At 34.3% G+C, this 21,847-nt stretch overlaps 2 protein-coding genes across 2 annotated transcripts in view; one reads left to right on the top strand and one right to left on the bottom strand.

The window, feature by feature from the left end:
• Positions 757-7,510, bottom strand: LOC105172555. Its single transcript, XM_011094040.2, has 11 exons — positions 6,943-7,510; positions 5,927-6,051; positions 4,947-5,391; positions 4,745-4,860; positions 3,776-4,544; positions 3,023-3,463; positions 2,738-2,926; positions 2,418-2,645; positions 1,912-2,260; positions 1,627-1,816; positions 757-1,514 (listed from the first exon to the last, which is right to left on the bottom strand). Exons 1-11 carry the CDS (start codon positions 7,135-7,137, stop codon positions 1,046-1,048), a joined length of 3,516 nt encoding a protein of 1,171 aa, XP_011092342.1. The 5' UTR covers positions 7,138-7,510; the 3' UTR covers positions 757-1,045.
• LOC105172556 (serine hydroxymethyltransferase 6-like) overlaps positions 21,078-21,847 on the top strand; it is a 4,556-nt gene continuing 3,786 nt past the window's right edge. Inside the window, exon 1 of the mRNA XM_011094041.2 lies at positions 21,078-21,840. Within this exon, the coding sequence (XP_011092343.1) occupies positions 21,445-21,840 (396 nt within the window). The 5' untranslated portion in view covers positions 21,078-21,444. The remainder of the gene's footprint in view (positions 21,841-21,847) is intronic.

The following is a 21,847-nucleotide window of genomic DNA, read 5'->3' on the forward strand; positions in this document are numbered from 1 at the left end:
AGCGTTTTTCAATTTTTAATTTTAAAGAGATAATTAGATGTTTGGGATGTTAATTCTTGTTTTTGAAATTGTTCCAAAAAGTATTTTGAAGCTAAAAGTTACAAGCATTTTGGGAGATGCTGCTTTTCGTTGTTTAGGTCTTTTTATAGATAAATTTAACTTTCTATTGTTCTATTTTATCTTCATTCTAATGATCTTAATTCAAGTTCACTTTTTTTTTTTTAAATTTATTTTCAAAATTTTCATCTAGATATAATGTGTTTTCAAATAATTAATTTTAATAATTTATAATTTCACATATTTAAAATTTTATTTTCTATGTTATCTTATACTAATATGAAAAAATGTAAATTACATTGCTGTGATAGATTAATAGAAAAATATATCTTTTTGGCAATAATACAAATTTATTTATCGTCTATGAATGAACAAATTAATTATGTTACGTAGTGGGGCATTATTGGATTAACATTTAATTATTTTAATGTATTTAATATTTTGATAATAATGACAATATTTATAAAATAAAATAAAATATACTACTTGAAATAAAAAAGGTTATAAAAAATAATTATTTAACAAAAGACAATTATAAATATTAAGCGAATTCTTTTCAATCACCACCCACTTCTAATTCAGCTATAATTTTTTAATTTTTACAACACTTAACATCGGACGTATGAAAGAAGAGAAGGTGGGGGGAATGCAAATTCATTTCCTTGGCAGAAAAGCAACAGGCATCAGCATGTCCCTGACTGGGTTTAAGAATTTTGATCCAACAATTAACATACAACACTTTATTCAAGTGATAAATTGCTCCTAAGACACCACCAACAAATTTACCACCAGACAGAAACACAACATCCTCTTCCTTATTCATTCATCTATATATACATATTCCATCTTCCAATCCAATATCATTTTTTCTACACAACATCAATACCCTCGGATCTTTTTTACACCATCACATGCCAAAGATTAATTTGTACACAGCAGCTAAACAATCAGGATGCTAACAAATATGTACAACACAACCAAGTAAAACTCAATCTTTCGTCAAGTTTGCATACCAAGGGCCGTGAACGATCACAGACACCTTGGCTGTGACCACCAGCACCGTTGCAGCTTTGACAACCTCATCGACAAGCAGGGACGCCCCAACTTTCTGTAACGCCGTTTCTGCTAATTCTCTCCCTTGTTTTCCAGTTCCTCCAAGCACAATTCCTCTCAAGGCCAGATATACGGCACGAGAGACACGGGTGAAAACAGCATCATCTTCTTGCAGGCTTTTACTCAACATCCTGGCCATTAGTTCTTTCATTGGATGAAGCTTAGTGTCAACTGATTTGTCGTCTTCAGGGGTGAGCATCTCGACAATATCTTTGATGCCAGCATCTGCAGCCGAGTCGAGACATTCAGAAAGCTGTTTAACACTGCTGGAAAGTATGGTGTCCATTTGCGCTTGGCTGGTTACTATTCGCTGACTCAGAAGAGTCTGCCGCAAGACTAAAACACTGCAGTCGTGCGATTTTAAAGAATCCGTAAGTAGGTGGAAGGGAAAAATAAGCCAATTGGATTATAGAATGAAAGAATCAATATTTTCCACATTATGCATCCAAAACCTACCTTGTTGCTATCACAACAATCTTCTGGACTTGGGACTGCACACCTCTTAGCCTGAAGAGATTGAGGCTCATAGTTTCCGGCAGCTCACCTTCTGTCAAACCAGCTATCTTGTTTACCAACTTCAACAAGCCTAACCTCACCAACAGATCAATCTCCTCTCCTTTGCATTCCAAATGGGGATCAATGGTCTCTGGAGTAAGAACAATAAGTGTTGACATTCACTATTTTACAATGATTAGTAGCAAAACAAATTAAGAGATGCATATTCTGACACAAAATACCAACCAATAAAGGTTGTAGCACTCGACGTTGAAGATACATCAACTTGATTTCCGTTCATTTTAACTAATGAACTTCCTCCGGTTCGAAGAGTAGTGGTCGGCAGAAAACTTGACGAATTCTCTTGTCTCCTTGTCAACTCAGAGAGTAAACATTTGTGTTCGTTCCATTCCTCATCTTTACCTCCGCGTACAGATGAAAGCCATTTTGCAGTGGAGGGTAAAGCAGTCAGCGCGTTAGACGGATGGCCATATCGATTAGTGAAAGCTTTTCCAAGAAAATATAAGGCCTCAGGTCCGTTCAAGAACGGTTCCAAAATTCTGATGCGCGCTTTGCTTACTTCTTGCTTCAGTTCCTGGGACAAGACAAAGCATTCTCCCATCATAAAATGAGAATGTAATTAAGGATGTATAACTGCTTCAAGTACTTGTCTTAAGCCAGACAAAGATCCTCTTTGTTCTAGGATAAAAAAAGATATGCAGCTGAAATCATAATTAAAGCAGAATCAATACCTGTATTTGTTCTAGGACAAAACGCAGGCCCTTAATTAAAGCGATTACTTGTGAATTCTCTGAGCTGCCACTGGCCCAACACGTCTCCGCAAGATCTTTCATAAACTGCTGGTGCTTTTTCTTCAATTCATCCTCATAAGCTGGAGCGGACAGCTTCCGCAGAGTGGTCAATGCATATTCGAGAATCCTCCCAAGAAAATTGATGTCTAATTTTCCCGAGTTCAGCACCTAGAGTTAAGACAACCAAAATAAGTTGATCAATATTTCTGAATGGCAGAAGTAACCAGAAGAGCAGAGAAACAAATTATAACATAATTCACCTGAGTGAGAATTTCCAGGTCAATAGCTTCAATAATTTCTTGTCTCCAGCTCGCTGGGGCCAATGCACAAATTCCATCCCTCACCTCGCTCATCAATCCCACAACATGACTGTAGTTAGGTTCATCCTGTCTCACAGATTCAATGATGCCATCCCAAAATGCTTTTTCCATCGTCTCTTTTACCTTTGCCTGGTCATGACATAAGATTTCACAAAAATTAGTATAAACAGCTTGTGAAAGATCAATATATAATAAAGATGGCATAAGCAGGCTAAAACCACGAACCATGATGTTGCTTTGATATCCACCAGCTGAACTGAAGCTATCAGCAAAAGCAAGGCGCTCCCCGTGAACATATTCATTGACAATCCTCACATTCTCCATGTCCAAACTCTCACCAGAGAATCGGGAAATGCTAGAGCTTGACACAGGGGAACTAACTTCCTTAGGGTCAGCATGTTCCCTGAATAAAGATCGCACCACTGAGCTTTGCTTTTGAGAGCTCACAGATGCATTACTCGCTTTAACTGAGCTACCAAAAGAAGAAGAGGAAGCTGGACTTGGGGATAGGATAAGTGTAGACAACGGAGTTATTGGGCTCCCGTTCTCCTTTGCATTAAAAAATTTCTTCCGTGTGTCAGAAAGTGCAGTTTCCATACGCTCAATACCAGCACCTCCACCAAGGTGTAGTACTTTCTCTCTTAAGAGTTTCTGATCCTCAGATACCTGCAGTACACGGTAGGCACATCAAGAATGAATCATCGTGGATATTCCTCTCCAAGTCTTAGACGTACCACTTTCCTATTTCCAAAAGGAACATTTTTTATAACAAAAATGCAGATGGTCCTTAAAGTTTAAAGTCAAATTTCTTATATTCTATACTATTACGGTAACTAACACCAAATGGTAATGTTCAGCAAGAAAAGTTAGAAAAAGAATTACTTGAATGTTCAGCAAGAAAGTTAGAAAAAGAATTACTTGAATGTTCAGCAAGAAAAGGCTATCGGTTCTTAGATAGGATAAAGCTAGGGGACAAACCTGTTTCTGGATAGCTTTCATATCATGTGAGAGAGGACCACTGTCCCCATCAGGAGTCATCTTGCAGGTCTGAATCATAGAAAGCTCCAGACGACAAGCAGCTCTAACCAAATCCTCCTCTAATGACCTAGCATCCTTAGCCTTCCACACCACAAAGCTATTCAAGAAGGAGCACCAGGCAGAATCAAATGCTGCAAGCTGAGCCCTGAAGGTCCGACGCATCATTACATGGCCAGATTCCTCATCCGAAACTTCCAAGGGCCCATTTAGTATTATCTTAATCAGCAAATCGAACTCCTTCACAAATTTCACAGCAGATTTTACCAAAGCCGCCTCGCGCTCTCCTTGGCCACTAATTACAGCATCTGGATGACCCAGTATCATGTAAGCACAGAGAACAACTCTCACTTGGTACCTTGATAGAGGAAGATTTCTACCGACATGTCTGCTGGGTAATGTCTTTTTCTCTTCTCTGTTGAAGACGGCTTTCCTAGGTACTTCCTTCCTTTTCGGAGAGGCTACTCGCTTGAGGAGATGGTCAATGTCATTCCAAGCGGAAGGATTAGGAATACATTGAGATAATCTGTAGCGAATTTCAAGCCGATCGAGCAAAGCCTTAGTAGTATGAAGTGTATCAGTTGACTGAATAAGAAGTGCAAACTGCTCAAATGGCAGTGACTTCACTGATTTCTCATTAATATTCAAGTCATTATACGCTTTGACTAGAGTCACAGTCGTTTTCTTCAGCATTGTGAACTTCTTCCAGCACCTGCAATATTTTCAAGATGAGAAATATCCTAAGCTCAGTTTGCAGGACAATTTGCAAGAATTCCTTATTTCTAGAAAAACGTTTATTAAGGCACAGGGAGCTTGTCTAAACTCCAAGAGACCCATGTACAAATAGCTAAGGGGGCAGTACGTCAAATGGAAACTTAAAAAGGTCAAATGAAATAAGAATGCTAAAAATACCTTGCTATTTTTCTGGCAAGTATATCAGCCTGCTCATGCATGGTGTGCAAGCTATTAAGGACAGCGTTATATGGTCTTCCTCTCTGCTTCAAATACTCTGCTCTCTTTCTCCTCGCCTATTCACATCAAAAACTCAAAAGTTCTAACAGCATGGCCAAAACAAACAAGAAATCATGTATTCTAAAATGTTGATTAACAGTACCCGTTGCAGTCTGTCTTCTAGCTTGTTTTTCATTTCACTTCGCTCAATCTCTCTCTGGTGAGAGATAGAGCTGGCTACTTTTTGCACCTGTAAGACCCTAGCACGTGCCTTCCTCTTCTCTGCTTCTAGTAATCCCAGTCGCTTTCTCTCAGCAGCTGCACGCTTCTGGCACATTGCAGCACGCACCCGCTCTTTGTACTTACTCTCTCGAGCGGATCGTCGCATTAATGACTGAGAGGTCCTCTCCTTCAGAGTGGCCCTCCTTTGCCGATAAGCCCGAAGAATAAGCAGTCTGTTGGCCTCTGCTTGCCGAACTCGCATTTCAACCTTCGTACCTAACTCAGCACGTTCCTTTTTGAAGCGCATTTCCACCTGTGTCTTAGCAGCCTGCCGCAACTCATCAAGCTTAGCCAGCCGCATCTGAGCATTAGCCAGCATACTCAACCTATGTTTTCAAATAGCAAAATTAGTATATGCACACACACATTATCATTCACTGCTGTTTAAGGATTGGCATGCAAGAGATCTGGACCCACATTACAGTAAGCAAAAGGGCAAGCATAAACATGACAAACATGAAAAACAAATTCACCAAACCACTAAACAAGCTGATGCAGCAACCTATGTTGAAATAGCAAAATTAGTATATGCACACACACATTATCATTCACTGCTGTTTCAGGATTGGCATGCAAGAAGATCTGGACCCAGATTACAGTAAGCAAAGGGCAAGCATAAACATGACAAACATGTAAAAAACAAATTCACCAAACCACTAAACAAGCTGATGCAGCAAGGAAATTTAATTATTCATGGTATGTCTTCTAATAATCACTACGATTGCAACAAGGTGGAAGTTTTGATAATCTTAAGTTAACAAATGCAAAATGTGAGCAAGTATGAAAGAGAGATATGAATGCACTACTGTGCTACTTGGACTGATGTGGCTTTGAAGTAAGACCCAGGGACCACAAGTTTACCTCTTCTCTTCAGCAGCTAGGAGCTTAGCCTCCAAGCGCTGTCCAAGATCATCTTCATGAGATGAAGATCGTGAAGGGCTTCTGGGCTTCGGCCTAGCCTTGCTTGATAAATTCTCATAGAATTTCTGCAGTTTGAACGATGAAAAAAATTATCATGTCAAAGCCTATCAATATAGTCAAAATCTGTAACCAAAGAATAATAATGATGCACAAAACACCAGCAGACAAAAAAGAAAAGTAACAATAAGTTGATAAGATGCGGCTTTGAGTTACTCACTTCAAGAGACGAGAGAAATCAGGATTGGTATTTAGCAGGATCAACAGGATTAAAACAGTATTGTGATAAAGACTCGTAATTCTCATCAGAACCATGGCATGTACTACTACAAGGATATAAATATTAACAGCAAGAAGAATGACATGTTCAACCAAACATTTGCTTATGGGAGAGGGGCAGCAGGAGGAGGAGAAGATGTAGTAATCACAAAGAACAGCTAAAGTCAAAAGGTCTGACATGTTGTTTGTGTCTGAGGTGCGTGATTTTTTCATTCGGTTAGCGGAGGCAGTTTAAACATACTACTCACCCAACTTTCACCTAACACGATGGGAAAAAAACCAAACCTTTACAAGTAAGGCTAGAGCAACAGAATGAGAAAATAATAAGAAGAATTCAAAACTAAGTTCATCAAAGAAGCCAAAGTTTTCCTTGAAAATTTCAAGGAGCTTATAAAGTACCAATTATAAGATACTTCAAAACACCAAATATTGCCAATTCTACCAAAACTTCAAAAAAAAAAAAATAAAAAGAATGATCCATCCAGTGGTTTCCATAATTAGATAAACTAAAAACTTTTTTAAAGGAAAATAAACTAAACTTAAACACTAATCCACTACGTAAGTTAAATAATTTAGAACTCTATAGCCATGAGAAACAAAAGACAGAAATTTCCACCAAAATCGAGAAAAAAAAATCTGAGCCAGAAATACTGAGACGAAATAAGAATAGAAAATTGTACTTGACGTCGAAGATCAGCCTCACGAAGCTTGGCTTCGATTTCTTCAATTGTAGAAGGCGGTGGCGTCTTCGTCTCCGAAAGCCTCCTCCGGAGCCACGTCGGGATAGTCGGCGGCGAGCAGGACAAAACCCCGTCGCTCGCCGGAAACTCCATGGCAATTCCCCCCACAGGCCTCCCCCTCTCAGCCGACTCCATCAGGCAACAACCAAAATCAACAACGAAGAATCAAGAAACCAACAGTAATGAACACACCTCAACCCCCGACGATCAAAACCACTATTCACAACCAAAACTCACTGACAGTACGAATTCACCAACCGAAACTCTCAACACAAACAATCAATTATCATTCACAAAACACATACGAGCCCGGCGCGCGCGCGTGTGCGAAGAGATTATATACACACGAAAGTATACAAAATATACATATATATATATCTACAGACAGAGAGAGAAAGGAAGGTTTGAGAGAGAAAGAGAGAGAGAGAAGGTTCAGGAAAGGGAACGACGATTGAAATTGAAATGGAAATGGAAATGGAAATGGGTTTGTTTTCTTGGTTTTGAGTGTGGGGGTGAGCTTTTTATGGGGTTTCTACTTTTTCGTATTGATGGAACGAAATCGTGCTTTGTTAGAAAGGCGTTGGGAAGAAGCGTGTTGAGGTTGCGTGCAGAAACGCGTGTTTTCTCTGCGGTTGCTTAATTGAAAGAAGACAGGTAGCCACGTCAGCTTGTAGGTAACCCCAACGGTACACTCTCCGCTCGCCTTTAATGAAAGTTGCACGTTTCTATTTTGACATTGTGCGACTCTACCGCTTTTCGTATTTTACCATTTTGCCCATGACCTAACTCCTTAACTTCTGCTTTGACCACGTGATTTAGTAGTCTAAACTTGCGTTTCGAGCAACGTTGTTTTTAGAGTAAATATGATCGCCAGTTCCTGATATTAAATCTAATTATATAATTATTATTTTTAATTTATAAATATATTTTTTGAAATTATTATTGAATTACAATAATATTTTTTATATTCAGTGTGAAAATTTTACGCAAACACTTATTAAGTATACTATACTAACAATTCTTGAGGGGGTGTAGCTGTAATATCACAAAGGACATGTGTGTGTGTGTCATTAGATCTAATTACAAGGGGGAGTCAATATAATTTATCTTTGTTTTTATCCAAATCATAATTGTTCATCATGTTCGTTTTAAATAATATTTTAATTTCTTGATTGACTTCAAGTATGAAGTAGTTTCAAATTTTAGCTACAATTTTTGCGCTTGCATAATCAGTTTTGAAATTGTAAATCGAACCATCAAGGACGATTTTGCGCTTGCATAATCAGTTTTGTATAGTGTATTACATATTTATCGAAATATTATTTTGGATAGAATTGTGTTTTTAACAATGTGTGTGGTGTTATTATGAGTGGCATGTTTATAATTTTGACACTGTATCTTACATTTTGTAAGGATTTGTCCAATAACATCTCAATGATGTGTTCAACAAATTTGCCCACACACCATTATGGCTTCACAGATCGTATCTGTCTTCAATTACCAAAAATTCGTATCCCTTAAAAGGCAGTTACTCTATCACCTAATAAGGGAATCTCGCTGGGGGTACCTACTCTAATAAGGTGGTTCTAGCCCCCGCCTATTAGAGTGGGGAGACTGAAAAATACCCTTAAGAATACAAAAGCCCAACAAGGGGTCCAAGCGACCTATGAGAAGGCCTAGACGAACCTAAGCAATGAAAAGCCTAGGTCCAAAAGGAGGTGACTAGATAGAAGAGTTTGGCTAGACACAAAGGTTTATCGGGAGGACCAGGCAACGTATTTTTAACAATCTCCTCTCGATCCCAAGGTTTTGACGCCCAAAGAATTCTTTCCAGGGCTAAACCCAATCACGCCCTACCTTAGTGGTAGGCACTCACGTCCACGTTGGTAGAAAGATCCACGTGTCTATAAGCACTCTACGACAACTCAATTGAGCTGCCAGTTGGGTAATCCAAGTCTTAAAGTATCGTAGTTGGAGGCACCCAACAGCTCCATTGAAGACTTGGCAACCTTATCCAAAGACGGCCAGCTCGTGGGGGATAGATCTATCCATGGAGGATAGCTACTTTCGTGAGGGGTAGGTGTTCCCCCGAAACTTAGGGGAATCTAAATAAAGTCCAAGAAGGTATGGCCTCCTCTCAAGTCCTAAGAGTTGAGAGCTTGCTTAAAAAAACCACTCTCACTTTGAAGGGTAACTTTAGGCTATTAGCGTACATGAAAACTCTATATTTTTATCAACTTACTCTTATTTCACGATCATTTCATCGTTTTCAACTGCTTTTGATTTATTGACTTGGGTATCAAAGTACTAATGTGTTTACTGTAGGTCTCTATTTTAAAACTTGTAAAATCAATACTCGAAGATATCGAATCAGACCTTTTCTAATGACTAACTTTTTGCTCGCATCACATCCGTTATCCCAATTTATCTCCGCATGTATAAAAAAAAAAATCAATCTTAATTGTTATTTTTTCTTAATGAAAAAATTATACTAGTGCTTTAGTTTTATCCAAATGAACTTTTTGCAATAAATTGATTTAGATCTTATAAATAAATGTTTTTTCAGTGGTCAATTAATTCAACATCATTACTGGTGAGAGTGATTTCTCAAATCTTTAACCATTTAGTGGTCATGATGGAGATCAATATATTTGTAGTTACAATTATGACCAAAAAAAGCAAGTTTCATGTGCCAAATAATGATATTGTTGTCCCCTTTTTCCTCTCTAAGTGCCCTTTATCATAACTATTATATATGAGGGCATACTAGTCATTCATATAGTGGTACCATTAAAAAAAAATTAAAATTTTTGTCACACTATAAATAACAATAGTTTAAAAATTATGATAAATCAACACTATTAATCACAATTAAATAAAATAAAAATAAAAATTTAAATTTTTATCATAATTAATCAATATTCGCCATAATTTTTTAGTTATAGCCAAAACAGTTGCCATGATTTTGGCCATAGCTAATATTCTGCTATGCTTGCAGAAACAACAGTTAATGGCTGTTGTGAAGCTGTGGTCGACTTGTATTTGTCATAGTTTTATTCTTTTTATTATAGTAATTAACTGTAGTGAAAATTATATTTATCTCTGACGTACTCAACGCAATTTACAATGGCTTCTATGTTTATTATGAAAATAAGATTACAAAAAATATGTTATATTTTCAACTTATTTTCAACAATAAGCTGATAAACACTTACATCCACCCGCAATCCCTAACTGAATGCCCACCCCTAATAGCACCATACACATGTCACTAATTACTCACAGTAACAATTTTTCACACCATAAATAGTAAAAAAAAAAATAATCTTCACTATTAAAACTATAAAATTCATTATTATAGAACTAAAAGAATAACAAAAATATAATAATTGTCGCTAATATTCACCTTTTTTCAGTGCCGCAAATTACATACCAAGCGCTTGTATTAATTTGTTCGATCAAACTCAATTTAAGTTTTTTTTTTTTTCTTCTTGAAAATGTGTTAATATGGCATTAATTAAAGAGACTTTAAGAGATGGGAAAGGAGAATTCCTAATTATTGCAGGTTGATAGAGTTTTAATTGTGGAATGTGAACATGACCTTTCATCATAGACAAGCCAATACTTTTATTTAAATGGGAAAAAAGAGACTTGTAGTATTAATTAATAGAATGCATACATAATAATAATAATAGTAATAATAATAATAATAATAATAATAATAATAATAATAATAATAATAATAATAATAATAATGAAAACAATTAATTAATTATGCAGTGCATTGCACATGTCATATTCCATACGTAACAACTATAATAACACATGAATTGTATTTCAATTTTGGAGTCTAATTATGACTTAGTTGCATGAAGCTAGAGTGTTATATATTTTTGGTAAAGTAATGGACAACTATAAATATTAATTTTTTTTTTTTGTAAAATTAATAGTCGTGACATATTGTTTCTATGTGCATATAATAATAATTTTTCACGTTTTAAAATATATTATAAATAAAAATAAAGTCTATAAACCAACAAATCATATTTTAAGGAAAAGTAATTGTCATGTCATGTTTGTCATAGGAATATAATTGTCATATTTAAAAAATGTTGCGACGGTGTCGTTAATTGTCGCTTGTGAGGCTGGAAAATCTTTCTTATATATGTATATATTAATATAAATTACAAGTATATTATTTGAAATTATAGTTGTCAACATTGTTCGATGAAGAAAATTTATACAAATATTCTCTTAGCTATATTATACTTACAGATGATGGCAACGAGTCGAGTTTGGGATGGGTTTGCTAAAATCGGGGACCCCACTCGCAGAGAAATTATTGAGCCCACGATCTGTCCCGCCCTGGATGCAGAACCTGACACCTATAAACTCGTCTTAATATTTTTGAAAATTAATGACTATATATCTTTTAAAAAATAGTACTATCATAACTTATAAATATGAGAAATATATATTATTGAAATATTTATTTTTTATTTTTTTATAAATTTAGATATGCATGTTTTAGGTGTTAAAATATTAAATTTTTTAAACTATATGTTTCTAATAGGGACTATCAATGTAATTTACTTTATATTTTATATAAATTGAGTAGAACAATATCAAATAATCACGTCAAATCGTCACGAAAATATTTATTTAATATTTTAATTTGTCCTCACAGACAAATTCTGCATGTTAAACTTTTTTTTTGTATAAAAAAAAATTGATGTATTTTTATTTTATTCAAAATTATTTTTTTTTCCTACCCTCTGCTTGTTCTTAAAAGAAAAATAAATTACCTAAAATGTCAAAATTGCACGTCCTTATCGAGCTAATAGGTTTAAAAAACGGAGGACACAATGGTAAATTCCCTTAATTTGCAAAGCTACTCTACACCTTTGAGAAGCGACGCCACAGATCAGAGAGAGTGACCGCTCGGCGTGACGCCTCCAAGCCAAACGGCTAGCCACGTCATCCACCACCATCCTCGCGAGTAACCAAACCATACCTACTCGCGGCGCTTGACGGTTACGTAAGACGACTTTTTTCTTCATTGGCCCACATACCCACCATAAGAAAAAGTGCTCCGCCCCGCAGGAAGGAATAGCCTCTGTTGGGGGGGACGGGTGCAAGTTAGCGGCTGCCACGATAGTCGTGACATATTGTTTCTATGTGCATATAATAATAATTTTTCACGTTTTAAAATATATTATAAATAAAAATAAAGTCTATAAACCAACAAATCATATTTTAAGGAAAAGTAATTGTCATGTCATGTTTGTCATAGGAATATAATTGTCATATTTAAAAAATGTTGCGACGGTGTCGTTAATTGTCGCTTGTGAGGCTGGAAAATCTTTCTTATATATGTATATATTAATATAAATTACAAGTATATTATTTGAAATTATAGTTGTCAACATTGTTCGATGAAGAAAATTTATACAAATATTCTCTTAGCTATATTATACTTACAGATGATGGCAACGAGTCGAGTTTGGGATGGGTTTGCTAAAATCGGGGACCCCACTCGCAGAGAAATTATTGAGCCCACGATCTGTCCCGCCCTGGATGCAGAACCTGACACCTATAAACTCGTCTTAATATTTTTGAAAATTAATGACTATATATCTTTTAAAAAATAGTACTATCATAACTTATAAATATGAGAAATATATATTATTGAAATATTTATTTTTTATTTTTTTATAAATTTAGATATGCATGTTTTAGGTGTTAAAATATTAAATTTTTTAAACTATATGTTTCTAATAGGGACTATCAATGTAATTTACTTTATATTTTATATAAATTGAGTAGAACAATATCAAATAATCACGTCAAATCGTCACGAAAATATTTATTTAATATTTTAATTTGTCCTCACAGACAAATTCTGCATGTTAAACTTTTTTTTTGTATAAAAAAAAATTGATGTATTTTTATTTTATTCAAAATTATTTTTTTTTCCTACCCTCTGCTTGTTCTTAAAAGAAAAATAAATTACCTAAAATGTCAAAATTGCACGTCCTTATCGAGCTAATAGGTTTAAAAAACGGAGGACACAATGGTAAATTCCCTTAATTTGCAAAGCTACTCTACACCTTTGAGAAGCGACGCCACAGATCAGAGAGAGTGACCGCTCGGCGTGACGCCTCCAAGCCAAACGGCTAGCCACGTCATCCACCACCATCCTCGCGAGTAACCAAACCATACCTACTCGCGGCGCTTGACGGTTACGTAAGACGACTTTTTTCTTCATTGGCCCACATACCCACCATAAGAAAAAGTGCTCCGCCCCGCAGGAAGGAATAGCCTCTGTTGGGGGGGACGGGTGCAAGTTAGCGGCTGCCACGACGGGCTCCTATAATTCGACCACGTGTCCACAGTGACCGGAGGTGGAATTTCAACCATGTAAAGAAAGTTTTGTCTACGGATGGTCCCACCGTTTGAAAATAAAGTGATAGGCCCTCCCCACCACTTGACTCCATGAGGAAGCTTGGTGATGTGTGGTTGGAGACACTTCGTCAATTAGTAAGTACGAATCACTTTCAATCAGACGAATATAAATTCAATTTCTTCTATAAATATATTAATTGTATTAATAGATAATTTATAAATTTATAAATTAAATTAAAATATTCAATATTTGATTAAAAATGATCAATAAAAACTCGTTTGAATTCGATTTGTTAAATTTAACAAACCAAAATTAAAAAAACATGTTCAATAAACTTTCATACTCAACTTGAACTTGATTTGATTAATGTAAAAAATAATTAAATATATAGAGAAGCATCAAATTACTCGAGTTCGGTTCATATTTCATCCAATTAAAACTCGTTTGAGCCCAATTAGAACAACATTCAAACACAATTCTTCAAAGCTCGATCTTGATTCAAATAAACTTAGACAAAAACATGTTCAGCTCGGCTTGAATAGTTTTTATTCCTAATAATCAATAAGTACCTCTGTAAGTAATTTATGGCCACCGAATTTGGCTTATCGTGCACTCCTGACTGCTTGCATTTACCGCATTTGAAGGGAACGAAATTTGAGACGCTTTGAGCATACGTAGCGACCATCGAATATAATAGCCACCATTATTGTGGAAGATATTAGACAGAGGATTATCATGTGTTAATTTATCTCGTTCTGTTAATTCATGTGCATTATATAAATTATGAAATATCCCTTGGCCTGTCGAGACATAAACCACCAGTGGAGCAATATTGTACTGTACGATCTTATTTTATTAATGAAACTTACATTTACCAAAAAAAAAAAAGTAACTTATGGCCTTGATGGCATCCTAACATATTGAGATGACGGAGTCGAACCTATCCTTATCATTTTTATAATAATAATAATAAAAAAAGGAGATAGACAATTATTTTATTATTTTATTTTTTTTATTTTTATAGATATTAATAATTTATATTAATGATGAGTTGCCAAAGTGGGAATAATGAGGACCACAACATTAAATATAAAGTATTTATTTTATTAGGTACTTTTTTTTATTTTTGGATAATATAATATTTGGTGTATAGTCATAAATTATATTTTGCACACTGTTATTTTTATATAATATTAATATAATTTAGCTCTTTTGTATTAAATAAATGCTTAATAGTGTTATTTACTAATTGACTCGACTATATTTTGAACGGAGTGGGGATAAGTTTTATTATTTTTATTAGAAAATATTAAAAAAAATGGAATTTATATAATAATATAGATCGAAATTAAATGTTTTATTGTCTATGGTCCGTCGATAACTATATTTTTATTTTATTTTCAATTTTTATTTTTTTCTCTCACTTCTTCATCGTATTTCTTCTTTCAAAAGCGTGTGTTTTCTTTCTCCACTATTTCATTTAATTATTTGACGTAATTTATATTAATTTAATAAACTTTTCTTCTTATTTAATAAAATATTAAACTTTTTGCTATTTAATTTTTTTAACATTTAAAAAGAAAAAATACTCAATTATTTATAAAAAATTATTAAATAAAAACGATAGGCAAACACCCTCTTAATCATAATCACTAGGCTGAAAAATGGTCGGTCAATTATGTCTGAGTTTGACAAGCGAAATTTGTACTGAAATCGTGATTGAGGTGACAAGCGAAATTTGTACTGAAATCGTGATTGAGGTTGTTAAATATATTTGTACTAGAAACGCTCAGCAGCAATATTTGTTGTTGGTGTAAAGGTTTGAGTGGGCTCTTATGTCCCAACTTCCACTAGGAGCAATTTCACACCGTGTTTGCTCTAATTTATTTATTTATTTTGTAACATAGGAAAATAAATATTTTATTGAATTTAATTGAATAATTTCAGAGTTAATTGAATTATATTTTAAATGCGGTTTGTGGTATAATTTAAAAAATGATTAATTATATAATAATTGAAATATAATACCACGTGATAAATTTTGATTCGTCAAACCACATTTAAAGTAGAAAATTTTCTATAAATCCAAAACCCTGAAACAATTACAATCATCAGTCTAAAATAAGTTTTACGATGCAGTGTGCAATATGATCAGGTCTCATAGCACAACATATTGTCTGCGTTCAAGATGCACGGTGGATCTACCCATCTCAGGTAGAACGAGAAGACAGACATTGAGTGTGGTCACGATCGGGCCTGTTGCGCCTCTTTTTTTTAAGTTCATTATATACATTCTTAACTATTATTTTTTTATATATCAATTTCTATGTGATTTAATTTATTATTTATTTAAATCTAAAAACAATTATAAATTTAAGTAATTGGTTATAAGAAACCTTAATATCATAAAAATAAATAAATAAATAAACAAGCACATCCAACACTAATGCAGGCCTGGTCTGGGCCTCAATCGGGTCGATCCATGAGCTGAGCGTGTGTTTAAAAATGAACTAATTGGGTCCCACTTAGAGACCCAAGCTGCCCCAAGACTAGCCATAAACAGTAGTGGATTGGTCCTGGAATGGATTTTTCGACTTGGTTTGTGCCGATTCTAGGCCCACCTGACCCACTGTGCATCTTGCGTCCGCATTGGAGGAAATATCATGAAAAGGCATTTTGTTGAGAGATGAGGTGTTGAAACTTATAAACCACACTAGTTCTCTATCTGGAAAAACACGTAACGATATCATTGTTTTCCTTAAGGCTTTCGAGTTTATAAGCTACAAGCTCTCTTCATGCAACTGATGTGTGTTGCGTGATACATCATCATCCTCGTAAAAAGAGACTTGGGACGTCACATTGCCTTATTCCTCCATATGGTGCCAAGTCGTATAACGGTTAGTCAAAATTATATTTAGTATCCTAATATTCCAACAAATAAATTTGTCCGTTAGTCAAAATTCACGTAATTTGTTGATATTAGCAGGAATAAAAAAAGTGATTGAAAATTCATATTTATTACCAATTAATTAATTGTAGGTCAAACAGATATTTTTTATTAAATTATTTTTATAAGAGTCAAGATATCCCTTATGACATACATTAATATATATGAAAATATATAATGATGAAGTATAGGAAAAGAAAAAGGGGTATTCCCTCGTGAACACCGTGTGGGGAATATTACCCTACACATCTTTGTTCTTCCCTTCTAATTTATTTCTTTATTTAGTGGTCCACGAGACCAGTCCATATTTCGTGCCAAAAATTGTGGGTCTTCTATATCCACCTACCACCTTTTTTTTCTTTTTTTTTTCTTTTAAAGAATTATTATTATTATTATTATTAGGGCCAATTATTTTTAGACCTTATTTGAAAATATGTTATTATACTTTCCTCTAAAAGAATTTTGAAATTACATTTATATCCTTTCGAGAAATCCCTATTTACAACCGACATCCTTTTGTTAGGAATTAAACAGGAAATGCTAAGTTAGCCAAAAAAAAAAAAAAGAATTTGCATAAATTTTCAATTTTATCCATCATTTAATATTTTTACGTAATAATTTTGTACTTATAAAGAGAAAAAATATAATATTAGCATCACTCCATATATATATATATATTTCATTTCTCCCTTTATAAATATAAAATTTATATAAATTCTTTTACTTACATCAGCAATTTTTATCCAAATCTTAACGAAAAGGACTCAAATGTAAATCGAGAATTTTTGGAGGATGAAGTATAATTTTAAAATTTATTTTGGAGAAAATAAAATTTAACACTTTTAGAGGGGATCTAAATATAATTAACTTCTATGGACTAAGATGAAAGAAAAGTTAGAAGGAATAAGTTCTATCATACTGGATAAGTTTTTATTTTGATTTGGGTTTTGCAATTGGGATTTTTTTTAAAAAATAAAAAATAAAGACATCATTACATTATTTAATATTTTAAATATTAAAAGTTGATAAAATATATTGAATATTTTTTAAATAAAAAATATATATGATTCAAAAGAAAGGATGCTATTGTAATGTTGATTTATCCCTTTGATCATGAAATTTATATTTAAAAGTATCAACCTTATAACTTCAATAGAGCTTAATTCCCGTTTTATGAACCTAAATGTAATAAAATAGATTGTCATGTAATTATCACTAAGCAAATTTTGTCCGTAAATCAAGGTGCACAACGAATTGGGTCAGGACCAGCATAAATGAAAAAGTTCAGATGCACTATTGGTTATGGTCTATTCTGGGGGCCTATTTTATTTTTATCTTTTATGAAATTGAGATATTTTTTTGAATAATTATTTAAATTTATGATTGTTTTATGAAATAAATAAATAATAAATTAAAATTAAAAAAATCATAGTTAGAAAAAAGAGTAGTAAAACTATGTAACTTAAATAATTATTTGACTAGCAGGCTTTCAATAATAAACATAGATAATAACAAGTTAAAAAAAAGACTTAAATAAATTTTAGAAAAGAGTAATCTAAGAGTATTAATAAATTAATGTACTAAAAATTTAGAACTAAAACGATAAAGATTAGAATTTTAGAGTTTTAAAATTTTAAAAAGCTTATGAATACACTGAACTTCGAAAAATAAAATAAAGATTAAATGTTATGCATTATTAAAAAAACGGCTAAGTTGGCCCAACCCGTTAGCCCAGACCAAGCAATCTAGGCCAGTAGGCTGGGCAAGTCAGACCAAGCAATCTAGGCCACTAGGCTGGGCAAGTCCTAAATATTGGCACTTGGGATCGGCTTACGACCATCCGGGTCCTGATTGGGTTTGGGCCTGAGTCAGACCATATCAACCCGACCAACTGCACATCTTGATCCTTAAATGTAAACATGGATTAAAAGAATTGATCCAATTTCGAGGCGGATTTCATGTGGACCCCATCCTACGCTCTCAATTTGTCATCCCTAAATTATTTATTACATGATTAATAATTCAAAAGACAAAAGTATATTTTACCTAGAATTTATGTATTTGGTTTAAAGCATATGTATGCATTCTAACAACAATGGATTTGTCATCTATTTGGACAATAGAAAATGATTTTAATTTATTCAATTATCATTTTGAACTATATTTTATACCAATATTGAATTATAATACTAAAACTCAGCTACAATCCACATGGATAGTGTAGGATTGATAAGAGATAAGATTTGAGAATTAATTCCCTATTTAAGTCGGGAATTAAAGCTCCAGAAATATTGAGGGAGAAGGGAAAAAAAAGAAGAAAGTTTATTGGCATAACAAATTCTGCACATTCTCATTTCATCAGCGTAGATTAATACACGTACTATTCTCGGATCTAATGACAGATATCATAATATCAAATTCCTCCCCACCAAATAAACCAGCATAGATTGCTGGATACTCAAAATAGATCGCCAACTGAGGGATGGCCGATGTCTGAGAGTGGCCGTCAGAGGAGACGAATTTGGGTACTAACGAGCTTTGAGTACTCTAGCAAGTAAGCAATGCAGGTTAATCTCAAGGTGCCAAAGTTGCTTAGCATCGTCGAATTGAAGGCCCTTACTGAACTGAAACCAAGAACCCCTTTAATCTTTCTTCTACACAATCGCGACCAAACAATCCAGTGAATTTTCTTTTTGTCCTTGTTGTGCCAGAAAGAAATTGTTAACATTGAAGGTAGTTTGAAAGCTTAAAAACACTCATGGCGTAGGTTGGAATTGATTGAATCACTAACTTGATAAGAATTTCCCTACCAGCTTACAGGAGGTCTTTATCATTCCAATCATGTTGCATGTTTCAGATTCAATCTTTAATGTATCCAACCTTAGAAAAAAGGCCTAAATACCTTTCTTGACACTCTTCCCTACGTAGGCCCAAAATACTAGGAATAGATGCATTTAGATAAAAAAAACACATTGTCCATGCTTGCTATTCTACTTACTCAAATTTCAATACTTTCCATGCGAATTTGGGCGCATTTATCGTCCAAGTTCATCCACTTAACAATTAATAGTTATCGTGCCATTCCCCCCCTATGAACTTGGTTCCTTTTACCGTCCAAGTTCATCCATCAAGTATTTGGACACCCTAACTTAGCAAATGTCATAAATTATTGTCAAAAGTTTGAACAATTAAGAAGGTCAAAGAAAGCTACATAATAATATACCTAAAAGTAACAGAATCATGTAAGAATATTACATCATTTATTTATTCAAAAAAAAAAAAAAACAAGACAGTCTTGTAATTCAAATCTAATTATCAGTCAAGTTGTAAATATATTTTAAAATTATATTGATGTTTCTTGATGTTACGTCGAATTATATAAATATTTTCTGTATTTGTAAATTTACAAGCAAATTTTTTGAGGGTGTAATTGTAATTACAAGTACATCATTTATGATAGCAACAAAATTTTATACGCACACCTCCTGAGGTACATTATACTAACACCCTCCTCATGGGAGTGACTCCGTAATTTTACAAAGGGCTGAAGATGTTTGTGTCAATAGGCCTAACCTTAACTGATGTTATTTATCCATGTCTTTAAGTACAATGGGATACCAGATTTACGGCCTCATTGTCATAACTAAAAAACATAATATATCACGGTTGTCAAAAAAGACGAATTCTGGCAATAATTTAATTTTATAACGATATATGCCTCTTCATAACATCTATTATTTTTGCACTTGGTATTTATTGGATCGGAAATACAATATGTACAGCCGTCTAGCATCTACCGCTATACAAAGCTAGTATTGTTATGCAAATATATTATAAGCCAACGGTCGTAAATTTATAATGCTTGAACCGGAGAAAATTGGGGTTAATTTCTAATGTGTTGGTGGCGTTACGGCAACCAAATCGTATATCATTCCAACAAGCTATAACTTACGAAACGTTACGTGATGGTTAGACGGAGGTACTTTTATTTATTTAAAAAAAAAATTAAAAATCACTAAAAGAAAAGATTTTGGGCCTTTTAGTAGCCCAATATCCTGGGACCAAAGAGGCCCAAATCTACAGTCATTAGTAGGCCCAATACAACACAATCAGTCATGGCTGAGATCATCACCATGGCGTCATATAAAATACACGTGTACAATATCTCTTTTTATTTTTATTTACTTATATAAAAGATTAAAAAATTGATCACAATTTTTAATAATATATATATATATATATTTGTAATTTTAAATGTGCGTGAATAAAATACAATTTCACAAATGCCCATTTTGCATAAAAATATATTTAAGAGTATTTTAATAAATATATATTTTATCAGTAAAATTTTAATTATATTAATAAAAATGGATAATTATACTCTAGTTCTGTGTAGTTATATATGAACTCTCTATAGTTTGAACAATTACATTTAATATTTTTAATGTTTGCTTCAATCTAACAGATAAGTTAATTTATTAGTGTATAATTTTTAAAATTATATAAAATTTGTATGAAATTACACAAAATTTTAAAAGAAGAAAATGTAATTATATTATATTGACGTCATTAAAATCAGGTACACAGCACTCTAAGGTGCACAGTGAAGCCGAGCGCAGAGAATTCCCTCTCTGGAGGGCTGTCCCATGCTGTAACCATCAGTGATACTAAAATAACAGCCGGTGAGCGGAATGTATCTACACCTTTAGCATAGGCGTCCAGGTTCATCCCCCCTCGAATCTTCCCATCTTCTCGTCATACCCACGCTTCTCTGCCCCTTGTTCTTCCTCATTTATAATCTCCACCTCTCTACAATCCCTTTGAGCAATCATTATTACAGGCATCTCAATTCCTCGCTATATCCATTTCTTGACTTTTTTGATTGTTTGTTTTCATGGGAGTTTCGGCAGGCTCTTCCACCTTCACTGTCGCCGCCGTCCCTTGCCTTTGCTGCTTCTCGTGTTGCTGTATTTGTTGCGGGCTCTGTTGATTCTTGGGGTTTTTCGGGCGTTTGGGGTCTTGTTGCGGTTGTATTCTTGAAGCGCTTAGAAGGTGGTAATCGTCAGTTCTGTTTTTGCTGTTTGGGATTATGGATTTGAGTCAGCCGCCGACGAACAACGGTCTTTCGTTAGGGTTTCTGTCCCACGCATCGGCAGCGCCGCCGCTGATGAAGAATAATCGTAGCTCGAAAATCACTGACGACTCGATTTCCTTTCAGATCGAGTCGCGGACTCAGAACCGATTGCTTCACATGCCCTCGATTCCTCTTCAGTTGATGGACCAGCAAATAGAGAATAATCGTCATCATGAGGCCGAAAACAATTCTGATGAAAATAAGGATGACGAGGAGGATGAGGGGAAAATCGAGGAGTTTCGGATTTTGGGGCACCCCATGACTTTGAAGCGTAAACGCGAGTCTGATTCAGGGTCATCGACGACGTCGCCGTCTTCATCTTCAAAGGGATTTAGGGTTTCGTCTAGTGAGATGAGAT

This window comes from Sesamum indicum, linkage group LG10 (assembly GCF_000512975.1).
Source record: "Sesamum indicum cultivar Zhongzhi No. 13 linkage group LG10, S_indicum_v1.0, whole genome shotgun sequence".
Taxonomy (NCBI): domain Eukaryota; kingdom Viridiplantae; phylum Streptophyta; class Magnoliopsida; order Lamiales; family Pedaliaceae; genus Sesamum; species Sesamum indicum.